The sequence below is a fragment of the Ursus maritimus genome, unplaced genomic scaffold (genome assembly GCF_017311325.1).
Source record: "Ursus maritimus isolate PB19 unplaced genomic scaffold, ASM1731132v1 scaffold_1, whole genome shotgun sequence".
NCBI lineage: Eukaryota > Metazoa > Chordata > Mammalia > Carnivora > Ursidae > Ursus > Ursus maritimus.
The window spans coordinates 20,888,587-20,908,480 of record NW_024423343.1 but is presented as its reverse complement, the minus strand read 5'-3'; the positions used below and the strand labels follow the sequence as shown (position 1 = coordinate 20,908,480).

General features: G+C 40.0%; 1 protein-coding gene across 1 annotated transcript; it reads right to left on the bottom strand.

The window, feature by feature from the left end:
* Nucleotides 1–601: 601 nt before the first annotated feature.
* On the bottom strand, nucleotides 602–19,886 carry PECR (peroxisomal trans-2-enoyl-CoA reductase). Its single transcript, XM_008690601.2, has 8 exons — nucleotides 19,701–19,886; nucleotides 18,358–18,491; nucleotides 17,635–17,800; nucleotides 11,879–11,960; nucleotides 9,357–9,453; nucleotides 8,227–8,337; nucleotides 2,962–3,073; nucleotides 602–1,233 (listed from the first exon to the last, which is right to left on the bottom strand). Exons 1-8 carry the CDS (start codon nucleotides 19,822–19,824, stop codon nucleotides 1,148–1,150), a joined length of 912 nt encoding a protein of 303 aa, XP_008688823.2. The 5' UTR covers nucleotides 19,825–19,886; the 3' UTR covers nucleotides 602–1,147.
* Nucleotides 19,887–19,894: the final 8 nt, after the last annotated feature.

Here is a 19,894-nt window from a genome sequence, read left to right as displayed (position 1 = left end):
GGAGAATAACCGATACGCTGACGACCATTCTGCACCCATACAACCATTCTGGTTTTCACTTTCAGCACAGGAGCCAAAAAATTACATGAGACAGTCAACACTTCAGTGTGACGCAGTCTTTGTGTGAGATGACCTTGCCCAACTGCTGGCTTATGTAAGCGTTCTGGGCATGTTTAAGGGGGACTAGGCAAAGCCGTTGATATTCAGTAAGTTGAGTGTATTAAATGCCTTTTTGACTTAATGATATTATCAACTAACAATGGGTTTATCAGGACATAACCCCTTTTTAAGTCGAGGAAGATCTGTACTTTGCCCTGAGAATTACTGATAAAAGAAATAACTACTTGGCTTCAAGAGGGACTATGTCAATTGAAAGAGGTTTAATTAAGACCAAAAAATGAATGTACATAATTTATAAAAGGCATTTCAGAAGTCAGGATCATTGCCCCAAAAAAATCAGTTGAAGGCAGAATACTGAACCCTAATATATTTGCATAACATTTAATTTAAAAATTTTGTTTTGCATATGAAAGGAGAAACATGAAGAAAAGGGAATACTTTAGACTGGAAATCAAGACACAAATCAAGTACTACCAAGAAATACTGCACATAACTTTATTTTTCTTTTAAATCAAGAGGCTTCATACAAATCTAACTTCATGAACAAAACAAATCAAACATCGATAATTACCACAAAGCTTTATGGACCCAAAAGCATGATATCTACCATGAGATACGAGTCACTGTATATCTCTAGTTTTAAGAATCATCACGATGCCAGAATTTCGATTTATTGCCCATCTTTACAATTAAATATTAAAACCTTTTGGGAGATCATGATACCTCCATTATTAATTTGAAATTATTTCATTTTTCAAATATCTTGCTTAGAAATAAAAGGCGTAATTATAAAGTATATTAAGCCCCATTCCTAAAAAAGAAATCTTTAATCACAGGCTAAACGGTGTTGTTTTGGGGCTTAAACATGCATTATTTCAGGAATAGTTTTTGCATAGGCATAATTGATAACATTAAAAAGGCAGAAAGTGATTGTTGCATTCACATTATCAGCTCCTGGGAAGTACCAAAGCACGTTCCTGAGATATTAAGGCATTTGGGAACAAAAGACACCTCAAGTTTCCTTAGCTTAGAGCTTGCCTTTAGTCTTCAAAGTCTCCCTCATCTGTTTGACAACAGAAAGGTCCCCTACTCCGTCAGGCCAGTTGTCATGATCTGGTGAGTAAGTGGAAAACCTCATGTCAAGCACAAATCTATTAACCTCCTTCATCCTCTTCATTTCCAACAGACCCTCTGGGGAGGGGGTAACAACAGCTGTTCTTCTAAAGTTGTGAAAACTAAATGCGATGGCCTATGGAGAGCGCGCGGCTCCTGCAGCCGCTCCGCACATACTCCTTCCTTAGGACCCAGGACGGCCACGCGCATCGGCTGGGCCACAACAGAGGAGGTCTCAGAATTCTGCTAGAAATGCGGTAACAACTCATTCCCTCCCCTCTCTCCGTCCGGCGGGCTTGGGACAACAAAGCCTGGGGCTTTCGCGATAGCAGGCAGCCATCCTGCCACCACGAGAGCCTGTCTTAAGATAAAGCCGGTACCGCAGAAGCAAAAACAGGGCAAAAAGAAAAAAAAAATTGTCCCTGACAAGCTCAATGAACAGATGATTCAAGTCTGGCTTGCTGTTCAGTTTGCGGGCCGATAAATGCCTTTCCTGCTCAGGCCAGTCGGAGCTGTAGCTAAAAGCGTCCTATCTTTAAACGTGCATTATCTAATTTAATGCTCCCAACCGTTTACTCTGTAAATGCTGTAAATGACCCCACTTTACAGAAAAGAAAATGGAAGCCCACAGAAATTGACTTTCCCAAGATCACACAGCTAGTAAGGGTCTATCTAGCAGGGCTTCCACCCCAGGCCTTGTCACCCCTGGGCTGGCGATCTTCAAGAAAACACAGGACAGAAAGGCTCAGTATTCCCACCCGTTATTTGGGGGAGCCAAATACTACTGGTTTTGTGTATCAAAAATGGTTGAATACAGCAAATTCATATGGTTTCACTTAATATATATCCCCAAGATAATGTAAAATAGTACCATAGCACCCCTCCCCACCTAACAGGTCTGAGTCTTCTGCTCAGATATACAAGCCACTCAGCAGAGGAACAAAGAGGAATTAAATCTTAAAAATACGGCAACCTCTTGCCTCTTTTCTATCTCCTCCTTATACATATATACACATAGTGAGAATATTTTTCAAGGTTAAAATTCCACCAACCTATACATACAATTTTTTAAATATATAAAGCTATGTGCTATGATAAAAAATATTTAGATATTTTCTTTGACTGGGGGAACATTTCCTTTAAAGATCCTATCAGGAATATAAACATTTTGTACATTTTTGATGTTCTGTAAGAGAAAACCCTCATCCTTTATGTAACTGCTTAAGAAATTTTGAAAACTTGGGGCGCCTGGGTGGCACAGTGGTTAAGCGTCTGCCTTCGGCTCAGGGCGTGATCCCGGCGTTATGGGATCGACCCCCACATCAGGCTCCTCCGCTATGAGCCTGCTTCTTCCTCTCCCACTCCCCCTGCTTGTGTTCCCTCTCTCGCTGGCTGTCTCTATCTCTGTCGAATAAATAAATAAAAACTTAAAAAAAAAAAAAAAAAAAGAAATTTTGAAAACTTGGGTGCCTGGGTGGCTCTGTCAGTCAAGTGTCTGCCTTCAGCTCACATCATGATCCCAGGGTCCTGGGATCAAGCCCTGCATCGGGCTCCCTGCGCAGTGGGGAGCCTGCTTCTCCCTCTGCCTCTGCCCCTCCCTGCTTGTGCTCTTTCTCTCTCTCTCCAATAAATAAATAAAATCTTAAAAAAAAAAAAAAGTAAGATATTTTGAAACTTGGAACTTGAAAAGGCATAAAGTTAGTGACTGCTCATTTCTAGAGGGCTCACCTGGTACATCGAATGAGTGCAAATACAAAGACTGGCCCCCATCCACGTCCACCAACTGTCCAGTGATAAAGGAAGCTGCGGGGGACAGCAGGAAGCAGACCAGCGGGGAGATCTGCAAACAGAAGCACACACATGCTATGCAGAAAATTCGATGCTCTCCATCTGGGGCTGCTTCCCTGCCCAAGGAACACATCTCGAAACACACAACTGTGACATGGATTCTACAGTCCATGTGCACCATAACCTGACAGAACACAGACAGTGAACTCCCTTTTCTTATCTGAGCACCATTAAAAACATGTGATTAGCGTGGCAAGATATGAAGGGGCTACACAGTGTCAAATAAGCTGCACATGGTGACTAAGCCAAAAGCGAACAGAGCGCTTGATTCTTTCCATTCAAACTACCCAGTTCCTTCCACACCTTTCCATGCCCTCCGTAACTCACTTTTCCACGCCATCATGTACCTTTGTTGTTTTTCTCCCTGACGTCGTCAGTGTGTTTGTGGAACAATAAGCTGGCATCTAGCCAACAGTCCTGCGGGCAGCAAGGCCTAAAATACAGGAGCTTTCTATGAGAGGGACTGCAGAATCCCACTGCGCTCCCTAAAAATTCAGAGGCAACTGATGACTGCAGTAACATCTACTCCCAAAACCAAAGAGAAGGAGAAATGATTTCACTGGATATCAAGGAACTCTCTGTGGGGCTCTTGGCACAGCTGGAGTTTCTCAAAGGGGGATCCCAAACATGGGCTTTAGAATCCTTGGGGACATTTATGGAAACTCCAGATTCCTACACGAGAGGTCCTACGTGTAGGTCCTACACGAGACCTTCTGAATTGTAAGCTCCGGGGGTGGGTCCCCAGAATCTGCTACCTGATGAGGCTCCCCAGCAGGGGTGAGGCAAGGGGGAGGCTAATGAGGTGCTCAGGGTGCAGTATTCCAGGAGGTGCCCACTCTCGGGGCAGACCCCATGCTCGTACGACCCTGAGAGTGAGTGCACCCCTCCGTTTTGTGTCCATGCCTAGATTGCCTCACCCCAGTCTGGGTCCAGCATCTACAGTGTTCACTTACATGGCTGTGCCTCTTTGAGACCATGAGACCCTGGAGGCTAGGCTTCCCCCTTCCCTCTGCCACTCCCCCCTCCTCATGGGCACTCTCTCTCTCCAATAAATAAATAAAATCTTAAAACAACGACAAAATCTACAGCTACATTCTGACCCTCCTGTGGCTGGAGGCTAGGCATCGCCTTCTCTCTGTCCTTGAGCCCCCAGAAGCCAGTGTAGACCTGCACTAAAACAGAGGCAGTCGCCATATGACACAATCCACTTTCCGCATGCCTAGTTGGAATTGAGATGTGCTGTAAGTATAAAATACACACTAGACTTTGAAAGCACGGTATGGAGAGAAGAAGGCAAAATCTATAGAAGAACGTAAAATGATGTTGTAGATATACTGGGTTGAATAATACCTTATCAACAATAATATGTATCATTATTTATATTATCTGTTGTATATTAAATCCCTATAACACTATTCATTTCATCTTTGTACTTTTCTTACTGTGGCTACTGGTTAGCTTACAATTACATATGTAAGGATTATGATATTTCTAGCGGACAGCTAGCACAGAGAATTAATCACTGAGAAGGTCCCCCAGCCCTGAGGAAGGGCAGACAGTAGTGAGCGATGATCGACAGTAACCACCAGAACTGGTGTTAGCCTGTGCAATCAATCAATCACAACTCGCCGTGTGCACCAGGAAGGCTCCCCCAATAAGCTCCTTTCTGAAAGCCAGACAAACAAGAACACTCAATGACCTCCAAAAGTCTGCAAACCCCAAAAACCACACTTGCTCCAGAAAAAGGGAAAGAGCCGTAGTCAGCTCTGTTCAGAGAGACTATGACTGACGAGTATTAATGTGGTTTTGCGCTGAATTTGATTTGAAATATTGACTGACGGCCTCCTATGTTTAGGGTAATATGAGCGCTTAGTAGGGTCTCTATGCATCTCTTCCCCTAAAATGCAGGGACGTTGCACCACTCGGCTCCTGCTACAACGTTTTGCCCACAGACTGGGCACCATGAAATGATACTGAATCGCACTGAAACCATCTGCTAGGTAAAATTTAGATAAATACTCGTGATGCCTGGTTTACTCTGGGAGCTCAACACGGAGCTAAACTGAACAAATACAATTTTTATAATTACCAAATTAACTAAGCACTTTTGTACTATCTTCAGATAGATTCCTCTTAACTTTCCTTTTAATGAAATCCATTTGATGGATGGACTTGAGGAACCAAGCCATTCACAAGAGTTTTATCAATCAGTAAACACGATTAAAGACTGGCAGCTTGTATCCACTTTCTACGTGGGTAACACCTCTTTTATCTGTTTACTTTCAACTCTGTTTATTAAAGATCCCAGGGATTTTAAATAAGCAAGCTGGGGTTTGAATCGCAGTACCATGAGCCATGAATAACCTTGGGCAAATTACTGCACCTCCTTGTCCTTCATTTCTTCATTTTGTAAAGTGAGTAGGGTCTGCCAAGTGCTCCATTCCTTTCCAAGAGATGTTGGGGACATCGTGCAAGCTCTGGCTATTCGTTTTAAAACGACAGCTACAGGAGCACCTGGGTGGCTCAGTCGGTTAAGTGTCTGCCTTCAGCTCAGGTCATGATCCCAGGGTCCTGGGATCGAGTCCCACATCGGGCTCCCTGCTCAGCGGGGAGCCTGCTTCCCCCTTCCCCCTGCCACACCCCCTGCTCATGGGCACACACACTCTCTCTCTCTCTCCAATAAATAAATAAAATCTTAAAACAACAACAACAAAAACTACAGCTACGTTCTTACCCTCCTACCTCTACCCCAGGGACTGTCACTTAAAAGACAGCAGCTCACTGATAGGCAGTTCAGCCAATGGCCTGGTGTGAATGTGTTCCCCACAATGATGATTAGCCGGGGTAATCCAAGTATCTTAGAAACATGACCTAGGGATGCTAGGACAATCAGGCAGAGGCATCCCCTTGTTCTGCAACTCTAGAAGCTCCCAGCCTCTCTCCTTCCCTTCCCAAGGAAACTATTTGAAGGTTTCACCTCTATCAGTCAAAGAATGGTCAGCAAAACCCTGAGTCTTTCCAGGTGATTTGCAAGGACAAAAATATTTTCATTATAATACTGCAATTTGTCTGTCCTTCTGACTGTGTTGACATTTGCACTACTGGCAATGTCATTATTGCTGTCACACAGAGCAATGGTGGGAAAAAATGTGGGAACCTCAGCTCAAATCACAGCAGGAACATGAAACGGAACTAGGGATCCTTATGCGAGTGGTCACTATCTTCTTCACCAGCAAGTACACATGGGGGGACGCCTGTTTCACTTTAGAATGTTCTTGATGAAGCAGCAAAAAGTATTCATCATATTGGTCTCGACCACTGGGTACGATATCCTTTTTAATATCGAGTGTTATGAAGTGGGAACTGCACACCAAGCTTGTTATTTATGTTAACATGTAATACCTTTATTACTATTATTTTAAATGAACTGATAAATAGTTCTTAAACTTCTCAGTTTTGATTTCTATACAGTAAATAGAGATAACATAGTTCACATAAACAAAAGGAGTGTTCTGTCCAAAACAAAAATTAGTCATATCATCCCCTTGATTAAAATCTTTTAAAACCCCTCTCAGTTTTCAGAATAGAAATCCAAACACCTTGCTTAAAATGGCCCATCAAATGTCTGATTTAACAGTATCTTCCAAAAACTTAATATGCAAAACTGTTTTACTTCAAGAATTCTAGAAAGTAACCCCTCCCACAAGAGTGCATGTTTGTGTTTAAGGATGTTTGCTGTAGAATTACCACAATATCAAAAATATAAGTGAAATCTAAAGGTGCAACAGTGGAATCTAATTAAACATATTATGGTATATCCATAGGAAGTTGCAGAAAAGCACATACAGTAGAATCCCAATTTGTAAAAATGTCGGTAAATACCTAGTTTATGGGTTGGGGTATGCCTAGTAAATTTCTGGAAAGAAAATACATCAAAATGCCAATGAAAGCTAGTTTAGAAATTAGAAAACATAAGAGTTTTATGGTTTTGCTTTTTTATTTAGCACTTTAATACATCTGAAAATTATTTTGTATGTGATATGAGATAGGAGGCTTAATTTATTTCTAATTAAACAGCCAATTGCCATAAGACTTATGCTAAATGGTCAATCCTTTCCTCACAGATTTGAAATCCTACTTTTATCTTATTAAACTCCTCATATATACAATGGTACTGATATAGGACTGCATTCTGTTCCACTAAATTTATTCTACTCCAGTGCCAGCACCAGATATCCTAAATAAGTATAGCATTGCAATATGTTTTGATATTGGGAAGGTCATATCCGCCCCCCAATTTTTCTTTTTCAAAACATTTTCTGGCTGTTTTTGCATTAATATTTTTCTAGACAAACTTTAGAATCAGCGTGTTTAATTCCCAAGCTGTATTAAATGTATGCATTAGTTTAGGGAAACTTGATATTATTTATTTTTATTTCTTGTTTTTTTTTTTTTAAGAAAGTACAGTTGACACATGGTATTACATTAGTTTCAGGCATACAACATAGTATTTCACAACTCCGTGTTATACTATGCTCAGCATAAGCATAGCTACCCTCTGTCATCAAAGAGAAACTTGATTTTAATAACATTGATTCTCTCCATTGAGGAATATGACATGTTCCTATTTATTCTTTTTTTTTCTGTTTTTCAGGAATAAATTTCTTGTCGTTTAGAGCTAAGTGTATGCCAGGTATTCCATTTTTATTATTATTGTAGAAAAGATACCCTTTTTCCATTGTATTTTAAGACTGATATTGCTGGCCTTATGAAAGCTCCTGATTTCCACATACTTAAATCTGGCCACCTTACAGAAATCAAGTCTGGAACTTCACATAGCCATAATCACCTTACCTGGCTGAGGCTCCTGTGTACCAACAAAGGCCATGTGATCAAATATCATAGCTGAAAAGTGCAATGAAATAAAACCATGCTGTTCTTAATTCACACCACATTCAGTCCTGGATAAAGACTGCTCTGAGTGTGCAAAGCGCAGAGCCAGAAAGTGCAGGGGAAATGGGCTGGTGGTAATGGGAGCACTCATCTCTATCAGCCAACCAGACCGTGTAAAAAGGACACCATATGTTACAATTTTCCAAAGTATGAAAGAAAGCAATTGGAATCAATGTTAGAAATATACATTACCTCCTCGGGAATTCCAATTCGCCTCGCTGGGATTTTCTTATAGTACCCTCCAAATAAGTTTTTTGCCAAAGGACCATAGTTGTCAACAGCAGTTGGGGAATAAATGACTCCCTATGTTTGAGAATAAAAGAATGAAATAAAGTACATAAAACTAAATTTTAAAATCACAAAGACATCAAGGCAGTCATCGACCAATGCCAAAAAGTAAATGGCTTAAGTTTAATACAAAAGTCAACATTTCTAACATTAATTTTTCTCAGTATGGTCGAAGAAGTACTATTAACCACGATTACAAATGGATTATCTGAATGCTCATTTTGTGACCTCCTCTCCTTGAATAACCAGCCAAGCGATTTTTCCAGAAAAGATGTGTTTTCTAAAAACATAATTAAATGAATAGATCAGAGAGGCACTTAAGTGGGAAAAGGGGAGTAGGGGAGTCTATTCTATCTTCCACCAGGCTTCTCTGCTTTATAACAGAAGCCTGGGCTGTGGTTATGTGAGACTTAGAAAATGCAGTGTTTTCATGGGTTTTCATTATGGCGAAATCAAAGATAAAATATTTGAACCCAATATAAACTAAATTTTTAATTGTTTGAGAATTCTCTTATTTAGCTTATACTATCTTTCAAGTATGTTGCTGAGACATTTTCTCTTCACTTCTAATCAATCTTTAACTTGAATTAGACCTTAGTTTTTCCTCTCTCCCAATGAAGCATTCATGATACACTGAGAAATAACAAAATAATCTGGGAAATATTCATTCTCTAAAGCAGTGGTTCTCAATCCTTACTGTGCATTTGAATTTCCTAGGTGGGTTTTAAAAATACCAACACCTAGACTCCCTAGTTGGGAGTCAAGCTTACATATCAGTATTTTTTAAACATTTCATAGATAATTCTAATATATTATCAAGATTGAGCAACACTGGCCTAATTATACCTTCTTGAAAGTCTAGTTGTAAATCAAAGCATACCTCTTCCCAATTTTATCTATTTTTTTAAAAGCCCATCTTTTCTAGTTTACACGTATACCAGTACACATACATTAACAAACACCTGCATCGACAATACAAATGGAATCAGAAAAGCACAATTTGTCAACAGCTTTCATATGGAACATTTACTTACAGGGGCAACACAGTTGACCCTTACGCCACTGCTGGCCCATTCCACAGCTAAGGATTTGGTGAGGTTGTGAACCCCCGCCCTGGCAGCTCCACTATGCCTTTAAAAGACAAAACAAAAAATTACAATCAGCTTCCATCGAATGTTTCTCTCGTTGACTAGACAGGTAGGTCAGTGACCTGTCAGACCCCCACAGACACATTCGTGTTGAGTCTATCTTTCGGAGTCTTTGAACACTGGGAAAGAAGTGGGTCCTTCAACGTTAAAGCCAAAACACAGCTATCTGATAGTCAAACAAATCTTAGGTTAACGGGCACACATGAGATCCTCCAAAACACCATGACCATAAGAGAAATATTCTGAAGATCTTTTATTATGTAGAAAAATTAACAAATTGGTAATTTTGAGGGTTACTAGTGTGGTTATTTTTTAAATCAATTTTAGATGATAAGGGATAAGACATTCAGGTATCAGCTAAAAATAGTATCAATACAATTTCTAGACACGCCAAAATTTAAGTAAATTTTAATATATTTCCAGATAGGAAGTTTAAAATAGGACTGCATCTATATAGGGTCTTATGCACAAGGTATGGATACACTGTGGCTTAGAACTTTTAATTATAAGGTCCTTGGCACCAAGTATGTGAGACCTGGGGGCATAGCCACTTCTTACTAGAGAAGACCTACAAAGCCCTTCTTGAAGAAAACCCATCTCTGTCCCAGTGTTGGCCACAGCAACCCTGGTGGGACTCCAGACAGAAGCCAACTACTTTGTCAGAGTTACCCAAGCAACCCCATCACCATCAGATGTGGCCCCAACTTCTGTTGCTACTGCATCCAGCAGTCCTGGGTCATTCTACAGGACATGTTGCCTAGCCCTGCCTACCGCCACCAGTGCTAAGAGGGGCCCAAAAGCAACACTCAGCTGGGAAGGATCACTGAAATTGCCAGGCTTCTCCACAACACCAGAAGCAAGAGGCAGGGGCAGGAACAGACATGCTTATGTAGAAACACAATCCAGCCCTGACCCTTTTCTGGGAGGAAGTCCTAGAGGTGTTTGTCCCCTTGCACTCAGCACCCTGACCACCAGGGCCACCACATGAGGTCCTGCCTCTCCTCATAGGAAAAGGCTCAGCCATTATGTTGAACCCCTGAAGAAGCAAGTGGCAGACATTCAGAAACTGGTAACAGCCCAAGAGAGAAAGCCATTAGAACTGAGAGACAGAGGTGGAAAACCAGAGACAGAAATTACTGAATTTCAACATCTGAACCAGTTTGTTGAACATGAGGTAAGAATCAACAATGGTTGCAAAAATCACAATGGCAAACACGATACTCGTGCGGTGCCAAAATATCACCCTGCAGATTACAGATTACAGACTACTCATGAAGGAATTCAGGCCACTGTCTTACTTGGTTAACGGGTTATCCCTGGGATGAGAAGGTATAGAGCACTCACCTTTGTACCTTATGCAGTTTTTTATATATATGTAAAAACTAGCATGCTTTGTTTTTATAACACTAAAATAGGTCTATTTCATAAAAAGAAATATTCCATGTCGGAAAATTTAAAAAATTTTTTAATTAAAAAATGGAAGGAATCAGAACTTATAAAAGATATGAAATAAATCAGCAAAATAATTTTGTAAACCAGACTTTTTCAATAATAATTTTTTATTATGTTATGTTAGTCACATACAGAACATCCTTAGTTTTTGATGTAGCGTTCCATGATTCATTATTTGCGTATAACACCCAGTGCTCCATGCAATACGTGCCCTCCTTAATAAACCAGACTTTTTAACTGCTAAACGTGTGGTTTTCAAGTAGCTTCCTGTCACACTGTTTTTCTCTTTGTTCTCTGGGGATGCCCTTTTAGATTATTATGAAAGAATCTACTGAGCCAGTATGCTAAATTAGTTCACTGACCGACATTTTAAAAAAATCTTTTTCCAACATAAAAATTTACCAAAATCGGAATAAGAGTCAAATATGTCAAACTCCGTTATGGAGTAACAATTTAGCAGTTCTGTCTAACATTGAAGAGGTATATTCACAGTATTCAAATCTAAATCAATCTAAATTAATTTCATTTCCACATGTTAACAAAAAAGATATCTCTAGACAATAATGATCAGTTTAGTAGACATCTGGATGAGGGTTACTGGATAAACACAGGACATTCAGTTAAAGTTGAATTTCAGATAAACAACAAAAAATTTTAGCCTAAGTATGCCCGTGCAATATTTGGGATAGACTTACAATAAAAAATTTAATGGTTCATCCTGTTTTTATTTTTTTGGTAAATCCGGCAAGCCTAACATGCTTGGGAATGCTTTGGAAGTACATTTTTAAAGTTCAAATAAAAAGCAATGCTAAGTATTGAGATCGCAACTCATTACAGGATTAAGGATTATGACTTATGAAACTTTCTCCACCCCATTCCCCCACTATTTGGAGGACAAAACCCAAAGACATGGGGGGGAAAATATATATATATATATATATATTAAGTATGCTTACGCAAATCCTGGACTTCCACTTCTAGTAAGGATAATAATATTGACAATAGATCCTCCATGCTGTTTCATCCAGGAGTTGTAAACTGTAGGAAACAGGCCAAAGACAATCATATGAAATAGTGTCTTGACTCTCTTCTCATCCACTGTCCCAGCATGTTGCTTGCTATTTTAAAATTTTTAATTTACATTTCCTTTTTATAAAAAGACTGATTGAATATAATTTACATATCAGGAAACTCATCCACTTTATATGTACAACTTAATGATTTTCAATAAATATAGAGTCCTGCAACCACCATCACAATCCAGGTTTAGAACATTCCATCACCCCCAAAACATTCCTTTGTGCCAATCTGCAGCCCAAGCCATCACCATGCAAACCCTCATCTACTTTCCGTTCATTATCAATTTGCCTTTTTGAACATTTCATATAAATGAAATCACACAATATGTGGTCTTTCATGTCTGGCTTCTTTTACTTAGAATAATGTTTGGGAAGTCCCTCCATGTGGTAACATGTATCAATAGTTAACTTTTTATTGCAAAACAGTATTTCAGTGACTAGATACGCCATATTTATCTATTCACCAGCTGATGAACATTTGGACTGTTTCCACTGTTGGGTGATTATGAATACAAATTGTTGTGTGGACACCGGTTTTTATTTCTCTTGGGTAGATGCTTAGGGGTGGAACTGCTGGGTCATATGGTAACTGTATGCTGAACTGTTTAAGAAACTGCCAAACTATTTTCTGGTGTCTCCACAATTTTATGTTTCTACCAAAAATGCATGAGGGTTCCAGTTTCTCCATACTATTATTGCCTGACTTTTTTATTATAGCCACTCTAGTGGGTATGAGGTGATATTTCACTGAGGCTGTGATTTGCATGCCCCGAATGACTAATGGTGTTGAGAATCTTCTGATGTACTTATTAGCCATTCATGTATCTTCTTTGGTAAAATACCTATTCAAATCTTTTGCCCATTTTTTAAAATTGGTTTGTTTTCTTAATATTGAACTATAAGAGTTCTTTTCGTATTCTGGATACAAGACCTTTATCAGATATGTGATTTCTCTCAGTCTATGGCTTATCTTTTCATTTTCTTAATTTGTCTTTGGAAGCACAAACATATTTAATTTTGATTACATCCAGTTTACCAGTTTTTTTACTTTATGCATGGTATTTTGGATGGTGTATCTCAGGACTCTCTGCCTAAGCCAAAGTCATAAAGATTTTGTCCTTTATGTGCTTCTAAAAGTTATACCATTTTACTTTTTGCATTTAGGTCCATGGTCCATTTTGTACTTTTGGTTAACTTTTATTTATGGTGTGAGGTAAGGGTCTTCTTGCATGTGGATATCCCACTGTCCCAGCACCATCTGCTGAAAACACTATCATTTCCCCCATCAAATTGCCTTGGCCCCTTTGGCAAAAATCGTAAATATAAGGGTTTGATCACAACTATAAGGGTTTATTTCTGGACTCTCAAATTTGTCCCAAAGATCTATACGTCTATCGTTATGCCAGTACCACCCTGTCTTGAAATCAAGAAGTCCTCCAACTTTCCTGTTTACAAAACTGTTTTGGCCATTCTGAGTCCTTTGCACTTCTACATGTGTTTTAGGACCTGCCTGTCAATTTCTGCAAAAATAATAGGGACTGTATTGAACCTACACATCAATTTGGGAAGAACTACCATCTTAACCATCTTAACCATATCGAGTCTTCCAATTCATAAACATTGAATGTTTTTCCATTTATTTTGACCTTCTTTCATTTCTGTCAGCAATGTTTTGTCGTTTTTAGATACAAGTCTTATCCTTCTTTTGTTAACTTAATTCTTTAAGTATTTTCTTTTCAATTTTTTTTTTAGGGGGAGAGAGTGGGAGCAGGGGTGGGGGATGGAGGGGCAGAGGGAGAGGGAGAGAGAATCTTAAGCAGGCTCCACACCCAGTGCAGAACCCTACACAGGACTTGACCTCATGAGAGAGCTCATGACCTGAGCTGAAATCAAGAGTCAGCCACTCAATTGACTAAGCCACCCAGGAGTCCCTCATTCTTTAAGTATTTTATCCTTTTTGAAGCCTATTTGATATTTAGCCATCAACTCTATTCATACAAACCAAGACAATGCCAGATATGCACCCTCAAGACTCACTTTAATAGAAATCTAATTTTTAGAATATAAAGGCCAGAGAACAATGCAAGACCCATTCCTATTAAAAGCTTAGACAAGGGGCGCCTGGGTGGCACAGTGGTTAAGCGTCTGCCTTCGGCTCAGGGCGTGATCCCAGCGTTCTGGGATTGAGCCCCACATCAGGCTCCTGCGCTAGGAGCCTGCTTCTTCCTCTCCCACTCCCCCTGCTGTGTTCCCTCTCTCGCTGGCTGTCTCTATCTCTGTCGAATAAATAAATAAAATCTTTAAAAAAAAAAAATAAAAAATAAAAGCTTAGACAAAAATAAGAATGCTTTCCCATATTACTTAATGTTTTCCAGTGAGTTTTACGAATTCATAATATATGACCAAAAAAGGAGGTAAGGCCACTAGAAAAGAAGACACAAAATACAGTATTTATCTGGGGATTTGGGGAAATATTTGGGGACTCTAAGACAATTCTTTCATATTATTTTCACATTGTTGAAACTGGGATATGTCTTAGTTGGTGGCTTCTTAAGATACAAATAACACTGTACTTTCTTAGTGGTAAGTAAAATGGTGCATTTCACAATTGACTGTATCTTTGACTCAATGAAATTATTTATTTTTAGACAATAAGATTGTGTAGCTAAAACACCCAAAAGACTAATTTCAAAAACTGTTAGATAAAGCCACAAATTACTAGATAAAGCTACGAGGTCAACTTGAAAAAATAATTCTTCCATAAACCAACAATAATCCAGCTGAAAATAATTGGGAAAAGAGCGCATTCAAAATAGCAGGAGTTGGGGCACCTGGGTGGCTCAGTCAGTCAAGTGCCTGCCTTCAGCTCAGGTCATGATCTCAGGGTTCTGGGATGGAGCCCCATGTTAAGCTCCCTGCTCAGTGGGGAGTTGGCTTCTCCCTCTCCTTTTGCCCCTCCCCCTAGCTCATGCTCTTTCTGTCTCTCTCAAATAAATAAATAAAATCTTAAAAAAAAAATAGGAGTCATCAAAAATATCTAGGTATAACCTTACTAAAAAAAATATGAGAGGGGCTCCTGGGTGGCTCAGTCAGTTAAGCATCCAACTCTTGATTTTGGCTCAGGTCTTGATTTTGATCTCAGGGTCCTGAGTTCAAGTCCTGTGTTGGGTTCCACACCCAGCATGGACGCTACTTAATAAAAAAAAAAAAAAAGATTTACATGACAAAAACCACAAACCTTTGTCAAAAATTGTAAAGTAATAGAAAGTAAATAAAATCCATTAATAGAAAGATGTGTCATGGTGCAGAGATAATATTTCAACATATTGTTAAATTATTGATAGGTTGAACACAATTCCAATCAAAGTCCCCACCAGGATTTTTGAGGAAAAACCTGAATGTAAAATTCATCTGAAAGAATACAAGGTCATGAATAGCCCAGAAAAGTTTGGAAATGAAAATAATGAACTATGTGCCATTTCAACTATCTAAAAAAAAACATAAAAAAAGAAAAAGAAATACATCTTATTTAAATTACCCTATGCAGACTTTCTGCTTCTGGTTAAATAGTACTCTTACGGTAGAACTCTAAAATCAGGGGTGCCTGGGTGGCTTAGTCGTTAAGCATCCACCTTTGGCTCAGGTCATGATCCCGGGATCCTGGGATTGAGCCCCACATTGCATTTGGCTCCCTGCTCAGCAGGAAGCCTGCTTCTCCCTCTCCTACTCCCCCTGCTTGTGTTCTCTCCCTCGCTCTCTCTCTGTCAAATAAATAAAATCTTAAAAAAAAAAAAATTCTGAAATCATCTTTGTGTTTTTCCTCTGACACTTCCCGGGCTATCATAGGAATATTTCTTCAAGATATGTGAGGTAGTCTCAGACGCCAATCACAAGTCCAGCTTGTTACCTGTGCTTCTGACCAAGTGGCTATAAATCAGAGGTTCCCATGAACCCTTTGTTGGATTTGCTTAATTTGCTAGTATGGCTCATAGAACTCAAGAAATTAGTTTCCTCCCTGGATTACAGTTTGTTACGAAAGATGTAAGGGGACATGAACCAAGAGGCAGATGAAGAAATACACTGGGCAATGTTGTAACAAAGAAGCCTGTCTCTGTGGAGTTTGAGACTGGCAGGGTGTCACGTGAAAGTGTTCTGATTTACCAACCCTGTCCTTTTATGTTTTTATGGAGGTGTCATTAACAATCCTGACTGATTAAATTATCGGCACTGGTGACAGATTCTATCTTCAGCCCCTTTTCCCCTGCCCAGAAATCAGGAGGTGAGACTGAAGTTCCAAGTCTCATCCGGGTTGGTTCCCTACCAAGTAGCCCACTCCCATCTTTAGGTGATTTCCAAAAGTCACCTCATGAACATAAACTCAGTTGTGGTTGAACAGGACTTGATTATGATTAACAGACACCCATTGCACCTATGTGGCCCTGAAGCCATTTCAGAAATTAAGACAAGAGATCAAATATTATAACAAAAGATTCCCCCACTGCTCTTACTGCTCAGGAAATTCCAAGGGCCTGGGGAGCTATGAACCAGGAACCAGAGACAGACCAAAATATATACTCATTACAAGTCACAACATCACAGTCCTTAATGATTATGGAACTACCACATGATCCCTAACTCTCTGCCTAGACTTTTTATGTGAGGGAGAAACTAACTTATTTAAGTTTCTGTTTTTGCAATGGTCTCTACACTGAAACACCCAGCGGCAACCAATATAAAGCTTTATACGACTTGCTAAAGTTGAAAGCTGGGAATGTCTACAAGATTTTGACTTAGAGATATTATGAATATAAAGTCTAATCCATATTAGGATGAAGATCCTTTGGGTTGGAATTATACTCATTCTGTAGTTTTCAACATAAAAATGTCTTCGATAGTTTGTAACAAAACCCTTGAGTTACTCAACCTCAGGAGTTGAATATCACCACCTACGAAACATAACTTTCAATCCAACTATATGCATGCATGCTAATCAGTTGTTCGTCAGAAAGAATGTGGACTCTGTCTGGCATTCTCCTTGAGATCTGACAAGTTAATGAAAAGGCCCTTACAACAGGTTTAACAGGTTCATTTCTTTAAAACTCTGGGTAAGAGGTTTTTGTTTTTGTTTTTAATTTCAGGAACAACTTCGTAGCTATATCTTTGTACAGATTCTTAATAATTTTCTCATGATAAATTTCTGGAAATAAAATTATAAGATCTAACTACAACCATATTTTAAAATTTTGCCAAATTACTATCCAGAAATGCAACAATTTACATTTCTGTGTTGTAGGCAAGTAAATCAGGGCAGTCAATGCTGCTGGGAGTTTCTGAGCCCCTAACAATTCTCTTTCAAGATTCTCCATGATCTAGGGATGCCTGGGTGGTTCAGTCAGGTAAGCCTCTGCCTTCAGCTCAGGTCATGATACCAGGGTTCTGGGATCGAGTCCAGCATTGGGCTCCCTGCTCAGCAGGGAGCCTGCTTCTCCCTTTCTCACTCTCCCTGCTGTGCTCTCTCTCTCTCTCTGTCAAATAAATAAATAAATAAATAAAATCTTTAAAGAAAAAAAAAAGATTCTTTATAATCTTTAAATAAAGACACTTTGACTTTTTGGGTTATTGATCATACTTGCCTGCCTTGCACATGTAGAAGGTGCCCGTCAGGTTGGTCTCAATCACAGCATTCCATCCCTTTGCACTGATATGTTCTGTAGGAGATGGGAACTGGCCTCCTCCATTGTTTACCAAAAAATTGATCTTACCATAAATATCTAAGGTGGATTTGACCAAATTGTTCACCTAAAGAAAAATGTTAAAAGTAAGCTGGTTAATAACCTAACTTGCTACTTGGACTGATAAACTTACTCCAGGAGAGGAAAGACCTTGCAGTCTGGTCACAGTAAATGGTACCAGCACCAGTAACTGAAATCAGGTTAAAATTAACATTAAGAAATGACTTAAAAGGGGCGCCTGTCTGGCTCAGTTGGTACAGCATGTGACTCTTGATCTTGGGGTTGTGAGTTCGAGCCCCACGTTTGGTGTAGAGATGACTGATTACTTAAAAATAAAATCTTTAAAAAAATTAAAGAAATGACTTAAAGGACAAAAGGCACAAAAAATAATCTCTCTGAGACCACATCCTTGTTTAGCTTCCTTACCTTGTTTCTTTCCACCTCCACCCCCCCCCCCAGGTAATACACTCAGTAAGTCATTAGCTAAAGAATCTCTCTTTATAGGCTCTGCTTCTAGATAACCTCATCTAAGACAGCTACCATAGAAATATCTGAAGCACAGGTTTAGGAAACACCACTGTAAATAAAATGAATGAATAAATGACATAGGCATATTTGCATTACCTCCTCTTCTTTGCGGATGTTGCATTTTATGGGAGTGACCTGAGCCTTGTTGGTGGGTGGCAGGCTGGCCTTCAGTTCATCTGCAACGGACTTCAGTCTATCAAAGTTACGAGATGCAATGACCACATTACACCCTGAAAAGAAAACAGGCAAAGAATAAGTAAATATGCTTTCATTGGTGAATATGCTTTCACTGGTTGTCCAAATTCAGAAAAAAAAAAAAAAAAAAAAAAGTTCAGAAAGTGTTTCATGTGTACCAACAAAAAAGATGAATCAGACTTCTGCCTCTGGTTAAGATGGAACACGATTAACTGATTTTACCCTCCAGACCAAAACAACTAAAAAACCAATCAGAGTACAGTGCAGACTGGTTTTCAGGCACTGGGCATGGGGTAGCAGGGCACAGTGATCTCAGAGTGGAAACAAAAAATGTGAGCCCTATTCCAGCTTGCTGCCTGGAGAGCTTCCCAGGTGCAGCACAGGGAGGAGGAGGAGGAACCCATTCAGACCCCAGGAAGAGATGAAGCTGGGAGACCAGGGAGGCCAAGGCAGCACTGCAAATAGTGTCCCAACCAGGCAAAACCTCATTTGAAGGGGCACAGGGTAAAATACTCAGAAGGATATGGCCTAAATTGTGAAGCAAAATTAGCCCTAGATTAAAGGCCGTTCAGGTCAACACTTACCACCACGTAACAAGCCTCTCTTAAAGTATCAAACTGTTTCCAAGTAGCTTAACAACAGAAGTAACAACTTCTGTGATGCAATTCACACAGAACAAAGCTCAAGAATATTTAAATGAATATAAAAACAACCAGCGTCCAACAAGGTAAAATTTAAGTATCTATCGGTCATGCAAAGGAGCAGGTAAATACAACCCATAATGAGGAGAAAAGTCAGTTAATAAAAACAGAACCAGAAACGGCAATGATGATATAATTAAATAGGCCAGTGAAAAAGAGAAAAGTAAGTCTTCCCCCATTTCCTCACTAAGTAACACATAGGATGGATTCATTTTAAACACATCTAGAAAGAATTCCATAGCATGTTTCCACAGGTCTCCTTATTCCCTACCTCGAGGAGCACGTTATCTTTTGATTCTAACTCTCCCCTTTAGTTTACAAATAATGGTTTCATCTTTGGAAGCGTCTCCAACATTTCTTAGAAAGAACTCTTTCTTTTCCCTTCGCGGTTTCAGTGCCGCTCACACGTACAGCCTCGGCTTGGCAAGTCCGACTCCCAGCCCTGCCTAGTACCTCCCGGCTCCCGACCCCAGGTTACGCCCGTGTGCGTCTCTGCGGACCCCCGCCTCTAGGCAGCCTGACCCAGGGGGTTTGCTCCCGTACCCAGCTGCAGGAGCTCCGTGGCGATGGCCTTTCCAATACCCGTGGCCCCGCCGGTGACGATGGCCAGTTGTTGTTGCAGCAGGCCGGGCGCCAGGCAGCTCTTCAACTCGCCCCAAGACGCCATGTCGGCGGAGGGCCTGAGTCCCAGGAGCGCGAGGTTGTCTCTGCAGCCCGCCCCGGGCGCTGGGTTAAGA

Bases quoted from the DNA above. Each gene is read 5' to 3' on its own strand.
- PECR (XM_008690601.2), bottom strand. From the start codon at position 19,824: ATGGCGTCTTGGGGCGAGTTGAAGAGCTGCCTGGCGCCCGGCCTGCTG. The intron at 17,801-18,357 runs GTAATGCAAATA...ATTTTTCTTTAG, and splicing joins ACATCCGCAAAGAAGAGGAG to GTGAACAATTTGGTCAAATC. The intron at 9,454-11,878 runs GTAAGCATACTT...TGTCTTTTAAAG, and splicing joins AGTGGAAGTCCAGGATTTGC to GCATAGTGGAGCTGCCAGGG.